General features: G+C 44.2%; 1 protein-coding gene across 2 annotated transcripts in view; it reads right to left on the reverse strand.

Moving 5' to 3' along the window:
- MAML3 (mastermind like transcriptional coactivator 3) overlaps window positions 1-16,892 on the reverse strand; it is a 414,602-nt gene extending 397,710 nt beyond the window's left edge. For both annotated transcript variants that reach the window (XM_049632163.1, XM_049632162.1), the window contains exon 1: window positions 15,421-16,892. In XM_049632163.1, coding sequence (XP_049488120.1) covers window positions 15,421-15,891 — 471 coding nt within the window. In that variant the 5' untranslated portion in view covers window positions 15,892-16,892. The remainder of the gene's footprint in view (window positions 1-15,420) is intronic.
- Window positions 16,893-18,262: the final 1,370 nt, after the last annotated feature.

Here is an 18,262-nt window from a genome sequence, read left to right on the forward strand (position 1 = left end):
AGCAGAAAAGCTGGACATTTTAAAGGAGCTCCTCACTCTGATTCCCAGGGACACTGGGTTCAGTTTATAGGGAAATCCAAACCTTTCAGCTCTCCCCATTCTATCCCTTGGAGCCCTCCTTCAGGTAAGAACCTCGTCACTGTTTAGAGACCTTGCTGCTGAGAGGTGACAGCAACCAAACCTAACTCGTACCAAAGACTTGACAGTGAACTGTCTAAACCTTTTTTCATCAGTGGACTTACCCTAAAACGCCTCCTCTTTCTCTCTCATGAGCATTAAGCCAGTATACCTAAGAGGCGCCTGGGTGGCTCGGTAGGTTAAGCGCCTGACTGGTTCAGGTCATGATCTCCCGGTTTATGAGTTTAAGCCCCACATCAGGCTCTGTGCTGCTGGTACAGAGCCTGCTTGGGATTCTCTCTCTCTCCCTCTCTCTCTACCCCTTCCCTACTTGTGCTCTCTCTCTCAAAATAAATAAACTTAAAAAAAGAAAAAAAGCCAGTATATCTTAAGAACATTTGAGGTATATCCTTTTACCCCCTATATCATTTTGGCCTCCATTGTGGATGAGGGCATGATCTGGCCCAGGGAAGAAGTGCCATAGAAATAATGGCGATATTGAAGCCTTGCTTACCTCAGATGACATGAATTTTATCTTCCTCCCTTTCTGCAATAATCAATATCTCACATTCTGTCTTCAAGTCTTCTTTTTAATCCAGAAAATAGAAAATAATGTACAATGGTAGAAATAACTTAACCCAACCCATGGTTAATCTTTTTCCTTATAGACACAGACAATTTAATTGTCCCCTTTACAAAGGATCCCCAAATTGGGAGGGGCAGGATGGACTACTAAGTCAAGTTAATGCTAAATGAGCCATGTTTCTTGAAGGCTCCCTGAATGCATGAGCCATCAAAGTGAAAGGAAAACTATTCTTTAAGGTAAGATAGCTATTAAACAAAGGTTCCTCAAAAACAATCCACTCTCACGCTGAGAGAGAGTAAAGGTAAAGGGCACGTGAACCACATGAAATTTTAACACCCATGGCTGAGTTGCTGTTTCTTTCTCCCATTTTATTACTCAGTATCTTGAATTTTTCCATTTAAAAAGTCTATGTTGAGAATCAATAAAAAAAAAGATTTGTTTAAACTGTGAAAAATATTTAAAAATTTAAAAAATCATAAAATAATCCACTTCTTATAACCTGTGCCACCCAAACGGTTGTGAATTTTAACACTGCAGAATTTCTCATCTGGATAATTTCCCTTAAACCCAGTAACGGAATCCTCTTCTGAAGCAACACTCTTGCGTCTTCCTCTTATAGTCTCATTTTTGTAAGTCTGTCAAAGCTAATTATCTCTCTCTTCAAATTTATGGCTCTTCAGTGTATCATAAACACATATATTATGAAAAGTTGAAGAAAACAAGTGAAGTGTGCATTATAGTGTGAAGGAAAAAGACAGACATAAATAATTATTCAAAGTATCCATTCTTTGTTAATAAAGTAAGGAGAAGGGCATTAGAAAGAGTGGATGGTGGGGGCGCCTGAGTGGCTCCGTTGGTTAAGTGTAAGTGTGACTCTTGATCTCAGCTCCGGTCATGATCTCACGGCTCCTGGGTTCGAGCCCTGCTTCAGGCTCTGTGCTGACAGTGAAGAGCCAGCTTAGATTCTCTCTCTCCCTCTCTCTGCGCTTCCCCCGCTCTTGCGTGTGCATGTGTGCTCTCTCTCATTCTCTTTCTCTCAAAATAGATAAACTTTAAAAAAAGAAAGAATGGATAGAAATACCAAAGCCAGCCAATCCCCCTTTCGTCTCCCATATATGGCTGTCCCCACCCCGTGAGCCAATACCAGAAACTCCTACACCATCACTTTAGGGTAAAGAGGGAAGCAAAATTCTCAGGTTTGCAATCCTTTGACATTCCAGACCACAGATAAACACGAAGCCTACCAAACCTGTAACACAGACAGCTTGTGCCTCCGTGAAGGAAACAAAGACACAAGATAGGATTCTCACAAGCACAGCTATCATTAAGTGCCCTTACTTGAAACTATTTCTGAGTGTTCCAATTCCATCTGAGACCACAAACTTAAAGTTAATAAAAGTCTCCTGAATGATTCATATCAATCCTTTCTACCTAAGAACAGGATCAAACACTGAAAAAGAAACCGCCCATTTGAATTTCAATGGTCTAAGGGCCAGATATCCCCATCCTCAAAGTATCAGTTTATCATACTTTGTCATCCTTAACGTTACTATTATATGTTCTTAGTTCATTGTGGGCTCTAGACATATTCCACTCTAACACATACAACCTGCCAAAAATATTTTTTTTAGTATGGTTATTTACTGTTATGACAAACAAGTTTCTTCAAATAGTCCTTGAATAGGTTCTGAGAATTAAGCAGCATGAAATCCAAACCTAAAATCATTGTTTCCATACTTCACCGAAGAAAATGAACATGTTTTTAAAAAATCCAATAGCAGCTGCAAACCATTTAGGAATTCCTAGTTACACTGCAAAATACGCTTTCAACCATTTAGCCACAACAATTTCTAAACTGAGAAAGTTGCTTCTTTATATAAACCACCTCTGTTTACCAAACATCAGAGAGCCTCCCAGTAAAGGGCCAAGGCAGGATGTGAGTGGTGAGGGTATGTTGCAATCCTGGAGGTGCTGATCTGCACACTCTACTGTGAGGAAATACCTTAAGTGATTAAAGATAAACACCACCTGCATGCTTTGCAAAGGGATCCATTGCTATAGCCACACACTCTTCTCTGGGATGGATGCAGGGAGAAAGGATGGACTGAAATACCACAGTGGATTAGAACTGGGACAATAGGAGCTCGGAACAGAAGATGGGAACAGGCAAAGGGAATGTATGTTTTACCCCCGCTGGGAACTCTGGCATTATTATCACTTAGACATTCTGAAGTTAAAAGCCAAGAATAAATGATTATATGAGTTTTATCTCTTTTCCTTTACTTAGCATCCAGAAAATTCTGTTGCGCTCTGACATGTCAAATTTCTTTGCGTTAATGTTAATGTTGACCCCAGACACTCCCATTTATGAATTTATTTAACTGTCTAGTTATTGAACTCTCTTTGAAACAAACAAAATTCCAAAATAAACAAACATTTAAGAAAAGTAAAAAAAAAAAAAAACTCAAAATGTCTGAAACACATTTTGCAAGGTATTTAAAAAAAAAAAACTCTACAATAATGTACGACTTGACTATAGTCATTTATTTCCTATTACAAATCACCTCTGGATTCTTTCAACGGGAAAGAAGAAAATGCTTTCCAAAGGAATTAGAAATTAGAAGTTTATTACAACAAAGCTGTGATCTCAATAGCCTTTGGAAAAGTTTTTATCTAATAGTATCATCAGATATCTATATCAGATAAGAGTATCTGATATCTATCTAATTAGATAGATCTCTCTAGATAGATCTAATATCTATCTAATTATCCAATAGTATCATCAGATATCTATGAAATAACTAATATTGAAAATATATAATCATTTACCTGTCTACAATCAATGTAGAGGTAAAAGTTACACTTCGTGCAAAACTCCAGGTGGTCGCTCGCCTTGTGCACAGGTGAAAGCAATCCCTGAACGAAAACACTCCAGTGCGAGAAATGAAAGAAACAGACCCAGGAACAGTCAGAAGTGAACACAAAAAAGTAAGATGACGTTCCTCAGAGGGACAGGAGACCAGCAAAACTAGACTGTCAGCAGGAAAAGTCAAAGGTTGAAATGTATTGTATGACCAGAGCAGCAACGTTAAGGAACTCCTAAGTTTATCATTTTGGACAGCCTAATTAGAAGATCAGGAGCAAGATTCTTATTTTACACACAGAACTAAATCTTACGATTTAAGATGTTGAAACAGAGGCTATCTAGCTGTCTTTAGACTGAAGCTCCCCTTCCCTAAAGTCTGCACGGAGCACATGGCTGCATTAACTTAGCTGGCCACAGGTTTTGTGGGGTTTTTTTTTCCCCCTAAGATGCTACGTGGCTGAGCTAAATGGCAGAAAATCAACATGTACATCATAACTTGAAACAGAAGGCCTAGTTTATCAGAATCCCCTAGCAGAGAATGACCTATAAAGTTTAGGCCCCCAATCACTTACATTCCTACCCTTGGTTGGCTCCTGTGGTTCAAATAATTGCCACCAACATCTTATACAAGCTTCCAGGTCCCACTGCCACTATGGCAAAGGTGAAGCATAAAGTGGTGATAAAAAAGACGGGGAAAGGAAGGACACACAGGCCAGAAGTATACGAGGCCAAGGGACAGCAAAGTGGGGATCCTCATTATCAAACAGCAGAGCTAGGCAAGGACCAGCACCATAGGAGAGACCACGTATCTTAATTTTGGCTCCCGTTCAAACTGATCTTACAACCTAAAGGAAGAGGACTCGTCCTTGGCGGAGCCCGGTTATTTCAAAAATCCAGTTGCTCACACAACCTTTTTGAGAACAAATGCTTCAGGCAAGTAAAGGCAGAAAAGCGTTCTGGCCAAGAGCACAGATTCAGGAGCCAAACTGCTCCAGCTATGTGAAAACTCGGGCTGTGAGTATGAACATCTCTGTGTAGGGCAGCTGCTGGGCCAGAGGTGAATCAAAATGACCAAGAACTCCAACGAAGGGCAGTCTTCAGACCATTTCAGCACACGTGTATAATGAAAACTGATAGGACTTCTCACTGTCTAAACAAATGCTATCAGGTGACTGTCGAGGCAAGTCCATTTTGATGCATTTTCTACAGTTGGCCAGGTCAGCGGGTTGTTATTACCATGTTACACAGATGACTGGATTAGTCAGGGTAATTTAACCTGTGGGAAGCAGCAACTCACAGGCCTGAGATGTTTACGACCACTCAAACATGCACCCACCGCCACCCCAGGTACTATATCACCAGCCGAAGTACATTTCACAAATAAAGCCACACAGGCCTCGTGCAACGCAAAGCTCAGGAAAGGGAGAGAACGACAAACTTGTTCAAGAAAGTGAATTTCCTACTTTCACAGCATGAACAGGTACTGGCTAACTAGACTCCCACTAACTTCCTTTTCAGGACCAGATGAAAAGAAGGCAAGTAATTCCTAGAAGATATGTTGCCAGATACACAACCTTTATAAACTAAAAGTGTTCGCCCTAGACTGAATAGACTAACACCAGTTACTAGAGTTGACACTTTTTTTTTTTTCAACGTTTTTTTTTTTTTTTTTTTTTTTTTTTTTTTTTTGGGGACAGAGAGAGACAGAGCATGAACGGGGGAGGGGCAGAGAGAGAGGGAGACACAGAATCGGAAACAGGCTCCAGGCTCCGAGCCATCAGCCCAGAGCCTGACGCGGGGCTCGAACTCACGGACCGCGAGATCGTGACCTGGCTGAAGTCGGACGCTTAACCGACTGCGCCACCCAGGCGCCCCGACACTTTTTTTTGAAGCTGTACTTTTAAGGACACACGATGATCATCTGCTCTAAAACAGGTTATAATAAGATTCAGGTACTATATTAAACCATATTAGATTAAGAGATTTTTTTTTTTGGTCAACCTTTTCTGTTTATACATATTACGTATATAGAAAGAAATCCAAATCTGTGCTACAGAAATGCTCACATATGTATAAGGAATATATGAATAAGGATGTTCACTGCAGTAACGTTTAATTGGCAGAAAATGAGAAACTACAAGAGTGTCTATCAATAAGGGATCACTTAATAAATTATGGAACATTTATTTATGGAATGCTATATAACAGTTAAAAAGAATGACTTTAGGATCTATATGTAATGACTTGGGACACATCTCCAAAATACATTATGTGGAAAAAGTGAATCTCAGAACCATATGTATGATTCCATTTATGCAGAAAAAAATGCTAACATGTGATGGTGTACAATATATAGTATATATGTAAGTGAACAAAAGAAGGTCTGGAGAGATATTATAAACCATGCTAACTCCTGAGCAGGGGGAAACACTGAGGACAAGAATTAAGCCACTTTTTAATCTACTTGCTTTCATTTAGCAATTTATTCAACAAATATCTCGAGTTCTTCCTATGTACAAGTAGGTCTTTTTGTGGCCATGAGAATATGAAGATGAATAAAGAGATAAAATCCCTGTCCTCACTACCTGGTATTTTATTTCCATATTGTTTAAAAATTTTCTCAACTTAAAAAAGATGTCATAACCCCCTCTCCAACACTTAGGCAACTGAACAACTTTTGCCGGAACATTTTCACTCGAGACAGCCCATTTCATCTTTGAACAGTTTTATTTTTTTTTTATTTTTTATTATTATTTTTTTTAATTTTTTTCTTAACGTTTATTTTTGAGAGAGAGAGAGACAGAACATGAACGGGGGAGGGTCAGAGAGAGAGGGAGACACAGAATCTGAAACAGGCTCCAGGCTCTGAGCTCTCAGCACAGAGCTCGACGCGGGGCTCGAACTCACCGACCGCAAGATCATGACCTGAGCTGAAGTCGGACGCCTAACCGACTGAGCCACCCAGGCGCCCCAGGGTTTTTTTAATAGTAAACCAAACCTGGCTCCTAATAACTGCCAACCACCAATCCTAACTTTATCCCCTTTGGGCCAATAAAGAGCACATCTCGTCCTTCCTTCACTTGACGGTGCTTCAAATATTTTAAGAAAGCAATCATACCCTCTAAATCAGACCAAACACCTCCAGGTCTTCCAACTGTTCTTCACATACACGGTTTCAAGTCCTCACACCTTCCTGCCAGCTTCTTTCTAAAGGTTCTCCTCTTTATCTAATTTCCTCTAAAAGCCTGATGTCAAGCCGTGATCATGGTGCTGCCAAGTGTCACCTAGTCAAAGACGATCATCTGCCTCATTTTTAACCTTAATCTTCTTCTCCGCCACACCACCTAATAATCCTCTCCTCGCACAAAGTGATTTTATTTGAAAAATAATGAAATAAGTGTCGTTCGAGAAAACAACGCAAGAAAGCCATGGCTACAGAAAGCTGGCAAGAAGACACAAAGCATTTAGCACCCTGGGATTTTCCTAAATGTTAGTTTATTAACTACTCCCATTAACGTGGTCTCATAAAACCACAAGACCGTTTCATATGGCTAACCTGAACCATGAAACGATGCCCTGCAGGGTGCATCCAATGAGAGCAAGGATGCCCCTTTCACCAAGGTACCCCCAGCGCCTAGAAATAGTGCGCAATATGCAGCAAGCAGTTGCTCAATTCCTAATCACTCGATGTTGGCTTATGCAGGAGTGAAACAAGACTCCAACCACTCAGCTTCAAGTCTGCACTTGGACGGGGTGGGGGGGGGGGGGGCAAACAATTGGGAGATAGGCAAGGAATTCATAAAAATAGGCCTAGCCTTTGTGCTGTAAAGTCTTGCGACTCTTACATACGTATTAATTCATTGGGGCCTAACAATCACTCCATGAGGTAAAAAAAAATGACTACTGTTCACCTTCTGACAGGCAAGGAAGGAGACAGAGGCAGACAGTCGCGAAGTGAAAAGTCATGAAGTTAGAAGGTCACGTGGTCGGGGCTGACAGGCAGCACAGTGGTCCTTTAACTCCTTCCAAGAGACCTTCTGCCGCACCTCCTCCTTTCTCCGCTCCTTAGGTAATAAGAGTGTGTTTGAAAAGCTGTGGGTAAAGCCACACTGTGTACTCTCAACATCCTAGGGGAGCTCCTTATTTAAATCAGGGTTTCTCAACAGCAGCAACACTGATATTTTGGACCAGGTGTTGTGGGCACACGGTAGGTATTTAGCTTCATCTCTGGCTTCTACCCACTGGACAGCGCGAGCATCCACTCTGGTTGGGACAACCAAAAATGTCGCCCAACATTGCCAAATGTTCCTGGAGGGAGAGAGGGAGCAAAATCTCCACTGACTGAAAACCACTGATTTAAAGGAATCCTATAGTAGTAAATCCATTCCAGCGGCAGTAGTAATAATTTAAGAAAGCACGAAAATATTTTAGGAACGTGATTTTTCCCATATACAAACCATACTGCCATTAGCTCTTGAAAACATATGTATTTGAGTTTTCCTAAGGTCTAAAGGTTCAGAGGGGACTACTAAAAGCATACTTTACCTCTGTGAGCTCCCAAGGCACCAGGATACTGTTTACCACAAATGAGCAAAACCAATCATCTCTCTTATTTCTTCCCTTTGCTATCCATTCCAGGTAATGCCTCCAAAATCGCCATCCCTTTTCGCCTCTCCTACCTTAACACTACTTCCTTAAAGCCCTTTCCTGGGCACCAGTCCCTTTACATTCACGCTCAATCACGGAGTTGCTTCCAGCATCTAACAAACAATCAAAGAAAGAAAAATAACCAACCACTGTGAGAATAAAGGGCACTGGCCGAGCTTGTCTTTTAGAGCCGTGCAATCCTTTTGAGTCAGTTATGACCCAGGTCGAATCCGCACAAACAAACCCGCAGCACTTCAGCCCTTTCCTTTGAAGGGGAAGAAGCCTCTGTCCAGACAGGAGTTTTCTGGAGGTGTCGAAAGATATCGTGAGAGGAGAGAAGAGATCTACAGTAATGTGTCCTAATAACGTCTTCACATGCACAAGTAAACACTTACATAGTTGAAGGCTGGAGGGTCCGCAATACGAAATGACACAACCAGATTCTATGCAACAGGATGGAGATTTAAGGAACTAGAAAGGAAATTCTGGAAGTTGTTAGTCAGAAAATTAAATGTTTCACTTAAGTTTTCCACAGTGGTTAACTCATCGCTGAGGAGGACGAATGTTAGTTATTCGTATTTTAAAAGAGTCTACTTTAGCTTAAAGGTCACTCCAACCAATGGGAGGTGCACTATAATTAAAAAGAAGTGTCTAAATTATTCCTAAGGAATCACTTTCTTTCTGTCAGAGGAAGTACTGCAAGCCTTTTGAGATTTTTATGAAATTCCCCCAAGAACAGTGCGCACAGCTTGCCTTGAAACTCCTGAGCCACAGTAGTTAATTTCCTATCTCTATGCGCGTGTGTATGTGGCCCTGAGGGAATGCTGTGCTTTCTTCCCCAAATGGAGTTGCTTACCCACAACTCAAAAGCTCCTCAATAACAGATAGAACAGCCAGGTAGACTTAAGGGAGGAAAGAAAGGTGTGCTCCCTCTCTGATCCATTAAATGAAATTCTATGATCTTTAAGTATTTATTATACAGCAGGCTTTCAACTCCATCTTCTGAGTAACTTTATCCAACCTTACTTCTTTAGTTCTTTAACTTTTCTTATGTTTAAACACAAGAGTTTTTTGGGGTTTTTTTCTTTTTTTGAAGTTAGGAGAATTAATCAGTTCTCAGTGATAGCTGGTTTTCCAGGAGCTACATTTCCAACTCGCACACACGAATAATGAATTTTTGGAATGGGTCTGTCTGAAAAGCATGCTGTATTTTTAATGAAAATTTAATTTGGGGAGTCCTAGAACTTTGGAGCAGTTATCTGTAAATCAGCCACGTTTAAAAAAACCCAAAAAACAAAAAAACAAAACAAATCAATGTCAAATTAGTTTGAAACAGCAGAAAAGTAAAGCATATTATTTTACTTAAAACGTCATGAGAAGGGCATATAACTTGGCCTGAAGCTGTTGAGAAGTCACTGGTAACAAGCCTGATGCTGATTAAAATACAAGCAAACCAGTTATCCCCTTAAACCTAGCTAGAATACTGAAAAGCCTACAAAGAATATACCCAGTCTTGGATGCAAGAGGTTGATTTAGCATTTTAACTTCTGTGAAGTAGTATGGACTGTGCAGCAATACTGTTGAACAAATGAATTGAAATTTTTAAATTCAGCCTCTTCTCCATTATTTGTGCTAATGAAGAGTTAAGTGGCATACAAAATCAAATCTATAATTAATCCAAAATAATTGGCCTCCTCCCCAATAGTTTCATTAGTTATGAGTAGGAAACACCGAAATTAAATTTCTCTTATTGCTTCTTCCCACTCTTTGATAAAGGTGCAAAAGGTCAGTGAAAAGACCAAAAGGTTGGCTGCCAGAGGAGAAGGAAAAACAAAGTAAGCAGATATAGGGTCTGAAAACTAGATAAACAGCCTCTGAGTAACAGAGTGAAGAAAATGCAAAGCTATTTGGGAGAGTTAAAAGGTAGATATCATAAAAATCGTAGGACTGAGTGAGTTTTAAATATGTTCCTCTTTATAAGATTTTGACGTCTGACTGATTTCACAGCTATCTATCATGAGTGATGTGGAAAAGATGACAGAATGTAGCCATCGTAAGATCAAGAACACAGTATAAGACTGTTAATCAACAAACATAGAGCACTAATCACAAATAAAATTCCATAAATGGCATTACATAACATGTAAGTACTTCAAATGTGTCTAAGAATTACTATGTGATGTATAAAGTGGTTTATTATACTAGATTCCTTGTATGGAAGTAGCACTGAGAAGAGAAACAGGGATAGAGACACCCCCCCCCCCCCCCCCCACACACACACCATTCTTATCCCAACCAATGGAAGAGCTCTGTCAGGAAACCTCTTTAGACACAGTTGGCTATTGGTTTCATGGAGATATTTAGAAAATAACTCTACATAACTCTATTTTAATGTTTAAAATTCTCCTCTTTCTTCTTACAGAAATGTCAGTAAACCAGGTTTCCTCCTATCAGGTAGCACAAACCTACAAAGATTCTAAAATTTGCTCTTACAATTCTAGCAAGTCAGGATGGAAAGTATCAAACAGACTACCTCTTTGAAAACCCAGTTTTCCCTGGGAAAGAACTCAGCCCCAAGAGCGGTTGGTAGATTATGATTAATGATTAACTAAATGTGCTTCTACTTTTCTGATCTCTGGCTATCCAGTGCTAAATAAAATGCGCCACAACCAAAGAACATAAATAACATAATTACATATGTATTGGAGCTTTAAAAAAAAAAAAATGCTTCTTAAGAACTAAAAGACACTTGTGAAACACAGAGAAATGAAATTCCAGGAAGTTTTTCACAAACTTAAGGCACACCCTGTGTGGGCTATGGAAGGCTTTTCAAGAAGCCAACTGTCAATCCTATCACCCAGGATAGCAGTTGAACAGGAGAAGCCAATGAAAAGGTTCCTAGGAAAAATTTAGAAATGGTTTGGCATTACAAGCCTGCCAAATAATTTACCTTCAATTTACCTGCCAGTAATTTACCTTCAACAGGATATTCAACAGGATAAGAAATGGGAAACCAGGTTCATTTATAAGGAAGTTTAGCACTGGACTAGTATGTTGACATTTCCTGGATCTGTTCCAGAAATGGATAAGAACATTTTGGATATGTTGCAGTTTTCTCCAATACTCAGTAATTAATAAGTTTATTGTCAACCGGATTTTATGTGATAAACTCTTCAGAGTGAGAACCACATAGATCTATGCAGTCTGGAAACTGTGTATAAATTACGCACACTCTGAAAGTTATAATGGTGCTAACAGAGTGAAAAGGTCATGAAAACACTGGACTTATCCAGGTCAAGTAAGGCTACCACCATTTTGAAATTCTGAAGAGTGCGCTGTCAGGCTTTTTCGGTTGTGCCTGAATGATTACACCTTTGTCAAGTCAGTCTCTCTTTGACTTGAAAATGAATTTGTCAACGGGAATTTACTTTAAAATTTTAACCTGACCTTCAATTCCAAATACAAAGAATGAAAAATGTCTCTTGTTACCACAAGTAATTAAAACTATTTTAGGAAAAGATCACTTTTCAACTGAGACTCTCCTGAATATACAAAAAAGTACAAGTGTGTTGGGGGGGGTGGGGTGGTTAAGGGTCATTTGACTACTTGTCCAGAAACTACCTTTCATCAGAGGTACTGCAGCTTCCAACCCAAGCCTTTTTGAACTCCCTGCTCTCTTAAGGGGGCTATTAGGGACCCACACAAAACCCAGGCTCCTTCCAGCAGCCTGGAACCATGGAAGATTTCTATTTCACCTCGCCCACCCTTTTTGTTTGCTTGTTTTGTTTTTTTTTAATTCACGTCTATGCTTGTAAATATATAAGGAAACAAATCAAAAGAGGGAAAGAACTGATTAGACTGACTTCTCAACCCAAACCAGGCAGAAAGAGAACTAATCGATATTTAGTACTTTGGACATATTGGCCCTAAGAAGGGAAACAATAGCAATAAAACAGAAAAGAATCCTATTCGTCTTTATTTTTATCATCACCATTATTATTATTTGGCTCTGGTTGATTATTGTTCTTCTTTAGGGTTTTTCAGATAGCCCAATCTGAGGACTAAATATAATTGTTCTGTGGCCCAAGCAGAGCCCAACTATAATTCAGTAGCCAATCAAGAAAATGAAGATCAAGATTTTCTTTGCGACCTCTGCTTTCAAGATTTTATCTCATACACAGGCTAAGTTAAGGTAGCCTTCCATTTCAAGGGCTAATATGAATTTTTAAATTAATTATTTTTAAAGAAAAAATAGCTTATAGAAGAGGATAACATTATCTTCTTTCCTTCTTTGTGGTACATAGGATTTACAAGCAACTCTTTGCTTAAGATTTAAGGCTGTTTATTTTCATTACTCTCATCACACATACTTCCCGCTGATATATGTGAAATACAGTTGAAGCTAGAATATATCCCTGTTCCATACACAGCCTTGGCGTTTACATCAATCTAATCAATGGGCTAAATTATTGTCAAAAAAATTGACAGAAAAATGCTATTTTTCAGGCAATTTTTCAAGTCTGTTGTTAACTTGCTAAACTGGGATTCACTATGCTACTTATAGTTCAGGTCTGCTCCATTCAAGTAAGATTGTCTTTGCATTTTCAAAAGTAAGCTCTGGCTTCGGCTTTCCACCTCCTTCCAGGTAACGTCAGAATCCAGGACTTGCTTCCACCTGCGTATGTGTTATAAGCCAGGAGCGCGCGCACCCAGAGTCCTCCCTCTACCCCTCCGCAGGCCCAGACGGCACCCTCCGGAGAACCTAACCCAAACACGAAAACTTTCTGGCCGCTTACTCCACTGTGCTCGCCAGTGATCAAAGGCGACCGGGCACCAGGAAGGGCACTGGCTTTTGTTCCAGCGTTGCCCAGCAGGCGAGGTAACGCCACAGCAGTCCTCCCCCCGAAAGGTCGGGAGAAATTCCCTGGAACTGAGATTTTGGAGCCTCACGAAAAAGCAGCCGATTTTTACGCAATCCTTGCGTGTGGGGTGTACAAACACGTGAAAAGAGGGCGTGGAGCAGGCAGGGATGAAATTCTCAGTGCCTTTCAAATTCTACTTCAGTCTTAGGTTCACAAAGTGAGTCTCCCCATAGGTGGAAGTGCGCGAGGGTGGCGGGGAGAGGGAGGCCACGCGGACTGGAAGAGAAATAGGTACGAAAAGGGCACGCGAGATACAGTCTAGATGCAGGTCCAGCCCCGCCTCCGGGTACAATCAGAAAAGCTACAGTGTGTCAGTGGCTTTCGGCTTCCTGTTTGTAAAGCCAGAACCTCCCTCCCTGACTTCGGTGACAGACGTTCTTCCTCAAAACAGAGTCCGCCTCTTCTTCGCGCTCGGGCTGAATCGGGGGCAGGAGGAGTGTGGGGCGAACACAGCGCGGGCAGCCGCGGCGGAGGGGGCAGGGCCGCGGGGCGCAGCGCCCCTCCCAACCGGGCGGCCTCCAGGGCAGAGCTGGGCCGCCAGGCGGACAAAGCGCCTCCCGCTCCCTCCCCCACGACCGCGCACCGAGAGGGAGGGGGAAGGCGGGATGTGGGAGGTGGAAGAGGAGGGGGTGGAGGGAAGGTGCAGCCGGCGGGACTGGGCTGGATCGCGCCGAGGAGGGTGGGGAGGAGGAGGGGCTGGGCGGCCTCGGAGAACTGGGAGGAGGGAAGGATTCTTGAAGCCCAAGATAAACAAATTGTTCCTCTTCACGTGCGGGGTGGGGGGAGGTGGAGAGGGTGGGGAGCGAACGCTGAGGCCTCTCCTCTTCCCCTCCCCCCAGCCGGCTCTTTGTCAAGGAGCGCCGGCCGGAGTGCCGGGCGAAAGCCGGAGGAGGCACCGACACCACCGGGGGCGCCCAGGGCTCCCAGACCCGGGATGTGCGCGGTGTATAAACCGCACACGGAGGGGGACGCCCACACCGGGCCCTGCGCTGCGGATTGAGGAGCAGTCGGCCAGGGAAGCCCGCGACAGCGCGCGGCCGCGCCGCGCTCCTGGATTCCCACAGCCGGGCGCACCCCGCACAGGCGCGCAGCCCGGAGCCAGGCGGCGCGGTGGGGGAGGGGGCTGCAGACACCTTTCCCAAGCTTCCGGCCTCCCCCCCACCCCCCAACACACACCCAGAAAGGAAAGCAAAAGAGCAGGAGAGGGAAGATAAGAGAAAGGATTCTACCCTCAGGGTTAGGGGGTGGGAACTGCCCCTTCCTCCCAGGGAAGTTAAGCCATTGGCTGCTCCTCTACCTCGAACCCACCCACCCAGCCATTTAAGCTTCTTTCACCTCCCTGCTACCTTCCACTTCTCCCGGTATTACACTATCCTGGAAAGTTGGTGGGGAGCGATGTGGAGGTTGAAGCTAGCAAGCTCCGTGCAAGCAAGTTTAAGAGGAGGAGGAGAAAGAATCCCCAGTGGAGTTGGCGTGGCCCGGACCCTGGGCGCAGGCCGAGGGCGTAGCTCTCCCCTGATCCCCACGCCCGGCCGCTCCCCCCACCCCCCCGACCCTCGCGGCCGCTCCACCTGCCGGACCAGCCTCGGGGCTGGAGCGGCGAGAGAGCGCACCCGCTCCCCGCATCCGCGCGCGCTCCCGCCAACGCGCGCGCGCAGCCACCCTCGCTCGCTTCTCATCCACTTCAAAGTTCATTCACAAAACTCTCAGACTTTCGCAGCCCAAAGGGGGTTAGCTAGGGAGAAGAGGCGAGAGACTCTCCCTTCCCCTTCCTCCCCCCAGGGGTTGAGGGCCTGGTGCCCGCCCAGAATCTGCAAATGCATCAATTTCTCTCTGCACCCGGCGGTTGTGCTGAGAGGGGTGGGTGAAGGGGGGGGGGGCTGGTCTGGAGAAGCGAAGCGGCACGGCGAGGGGTGGGGTGGGGAGTCGTGAAGAGGAGGAGCGAGGTTTCAACTCTGGGTTCACTCTCTTTCAAATCAGTATCTAAGAAAGGGAGAGGGGGGGAAACTTTTCCAGTGCCTCACTCCGACGCTTCACGCTCCCTCCGCCCCTCGCAGTCGTGACTGGCTTCTCCCCTCTCGCCCCCTCTTCCCCAAATCTGACAACCCTGACAGATTAACAGGTAGCGACGACGACAGCTTTTTCCTCAGAAAAGTTGATGTTAACCCTTCGGTTTCAGCCCACCTCGCCACCGTGCAAATCAAACACCCGTCCCCCCATGTAAGAAGCTCCACGCCCCCCCCCACGCGCGCGCCCCACGCCTGCTGCCAGTGCGCCCTCACCATGATCAGCGTGTGGTTCCTCTGCTCCGCCGAGGCAGCCTCCGCATCTTGCTGGGGTTTGCTCTGGTGCTGCTGCTTGCCCGTGCCGGCGCCGGATTTCTTGGCTCTCTGCTCCAGGGTCCGCTGATAGAGGCTCACAGTGTCCCGGCGCTCCAGCTCCAGCTGCTCCACCTGAGCCTGCTGATACCTGTTCTCGCAGTTGACGTGGTGCCGCCGGCAGCCCTCGATGCGCTGGCGGAGCCGCTCCACCACGGTGCTGTGCTTAGGGACGGCCGCTGAGCCGCCGCCGGGGCCCCCGGAGCCGCCGCCGCCGCAGCCGGCAGCGGGGTGATTGCTACTCGGAGCAGCGGGAGTACTATTGGGAGTATTATTCACACCGATCCCGGCCCCGCCGAGGCTGCTGTTCAGGCTACTGTTGATGCAAATACTACTGCCATTCGCGGCAGCAGCGGGGGCTGCGAAATCCCCCATCCTGCTCCCCGGGCACACTATTTTGGAAGAACTTTTTTTTATCCACCCCCCTATCAGCCTCCTCCTTGGGTCCAAGAATTAAAATAGTTTAAGTGGAACGCGGGGGAGACGCAAGCACATGGATGGAAACAGCGATCTCGACGGGGCGAAAAAAAGGGGGAGAGATTTTGGGGTAGGTTTTTTTTTGTTTCCTTTTTTTAAACTGTAAAGCTCGAGGGGGAAAAAAGAAGGGGGGGTGTTATCAGAATACCATCAGACACCTATCAACAAAAAGAATCACAACAAACTGAGCCAGCAGCAAATCGGGTTGCAACTCAAGGGGAGATCCGCTCCTCTCCTGCCTTCTTTTTATAATCCATTATTTTCTAATAAATTCCAGGAGATTTCCGGTGGTTGGCAAGCATTTTCTCCCTACGTACCGAAAAATACACCCCATGTACACACACAAGCATATGCCTCCAGTGCGGACACGCGCGACACACACTCACTCCACACCGCATCGGAAAACGGCAAGCTTGCTTATTGCAATTTCCTTCCACAAAAAAGTTTTGGTGTTTATGCCGCCCCGTGTTCTCAAAGTACTTTGGCTGCTCAGTTGCATTTCACAGGAACCTAGATATCGAATCCTCGGGCTGGGGGAAGTAAACACATGGACAGTCCGAGGCGACTGCAAAAGTAGATCGGTGAAGTCCTTTGCAAAACGCCGCGCGGAGAGCAGCCCCTAACGCTCGGCTGGGCTGCCGCTGCCGCCGCTGCTCCTGCCACCATCACAATGATCAACTGCTCGCCGCCGCCGCCGCCGCCGCCTCCTCCTCCTCCTCTCGCTCCTCCACCTCCTCCTCCTCCTCCATGCCAGCGGAGTGATATCAGGACGCGCGAGCTCAGTAAACACGGCAGCGGCGGCGGCTGGAGGCCGTGAGACAAGCCGGGGGACACGGCGCAAAACCCGGCCCGGACTCACCCGGCAGGAGCGGGCGCCGCACGCACCGGCACCCGGCTCCCGCCTCCCTCGCCTCGCCCTCCCCGCCTCTCCACGCCCCCAACCTCACTACTACCCTGACTGGAAGCTGAGCTGCCGGAAAGAGAGGAAGAAAAGATTCTGGGGGATCTCGGGAATGAATCAACTTTTGACCTGTGTGTGTGTGTGTGTGTGTGTGTGTGTGTACACGCGCGCGCACGTGTGTGTGTGCGCGCGCGCGAAGATGGCCGCGTGGACGCGCCTGGCTGGATTTCCTTATTCCAAGCGAGATATCATGCAAGCCCAAGTTGTTGTTATACATTTATGCATTATATTGCAGAACTGTGCATGACCAGGCAGAAACATTGAAGCTTCACAGCAGTTGTCTGTCATTCCTACCCATGTGGAAAGAAAAAGGCAAATGAGTGACTCGTTTTTAAAACCCAGGTAATAAGTCCTTGCTTGTAACAACCCTGCTTATGGACACTTGTTCAAACTCTAAGCCAATCTTAACACACAAATGCCGAATTCTGAACAAAAAGAAATAGGCACAAAAAAACCTTGGAATTTTATTTAATTCTCTGTACATGATTGTTGTTATTAAGGCAATTGTTGTTTTAGTTACCCTTGGAAAAAAATTAAAATAAAGCAAGCAGGGACTTGGAGGTGAGACTAACAGTACATTTTAACAGACTGTTTTGAACACTAGGTGCTAATGACAGCAGTAATTAAGGGTCCTTCGTAAATCAAGTGGAAAGATTGCGGATTTCATGGACTAGAACTATAGGAAAAACACAGCATTTCACAGTTTGTCATGACCAAAACAAAAACAAGCAAAAATAACAGGCTTACCTTATTGCTAGATATATTTCTTTCTGTTTAAACGAATGTACAATAACTATAATTAAAATGGAATAACTACCACAGAAAGCAATCTAAACTTTCCTTTGTCTTTCCAGCTATTGAATATTTAAAAAAAAAAAAAAAAACCACTAAGGATCAAACATAATATCCTTGAATCTGAACTTAAGTAAATGCATATACATAATTTTAAAAAAATTTTAATGGAGAAACAACATTTCTGTGATCATCGGTATTACAAAATCTTGATTGTGAGCTATTAATAATAAGGCATTTTGTATTATCTCAATAAATCTTATAGAATTAGTTTTTAGGGTAAAAATACACCCCAGTTTTCTAAAATAGCCAGGAATAAAAGAACTTTGGATCTCATGCATTAGTCATGAGATCTGATTTAAACCATCTTCATTTCTTGCCATTGCAGATTAGCATAGGATGCTATTTCTAACCTCATAATGTCAGCAATAAGAAGCTATATTTTTCTTCAATTAATCAGGCCTATATGGTAAACTATATCTTTAACATCCACTGGATTATATGGTAAAATGGGCA

Source organism: Panthera uncia, chromosome B1 (genome assembly GCF_023721935.1).
Source record: "Panthera uncia isolate 11264 chromosome B1, Puncia_PCG_1.0, whole genome shotgun sequence".
Classification (NCBI taxonomy): Eukaryota; Metazoa; Chordata; class Mammalia; order Carnivora; family Felidae; genus Panthera; species Panthera uncia.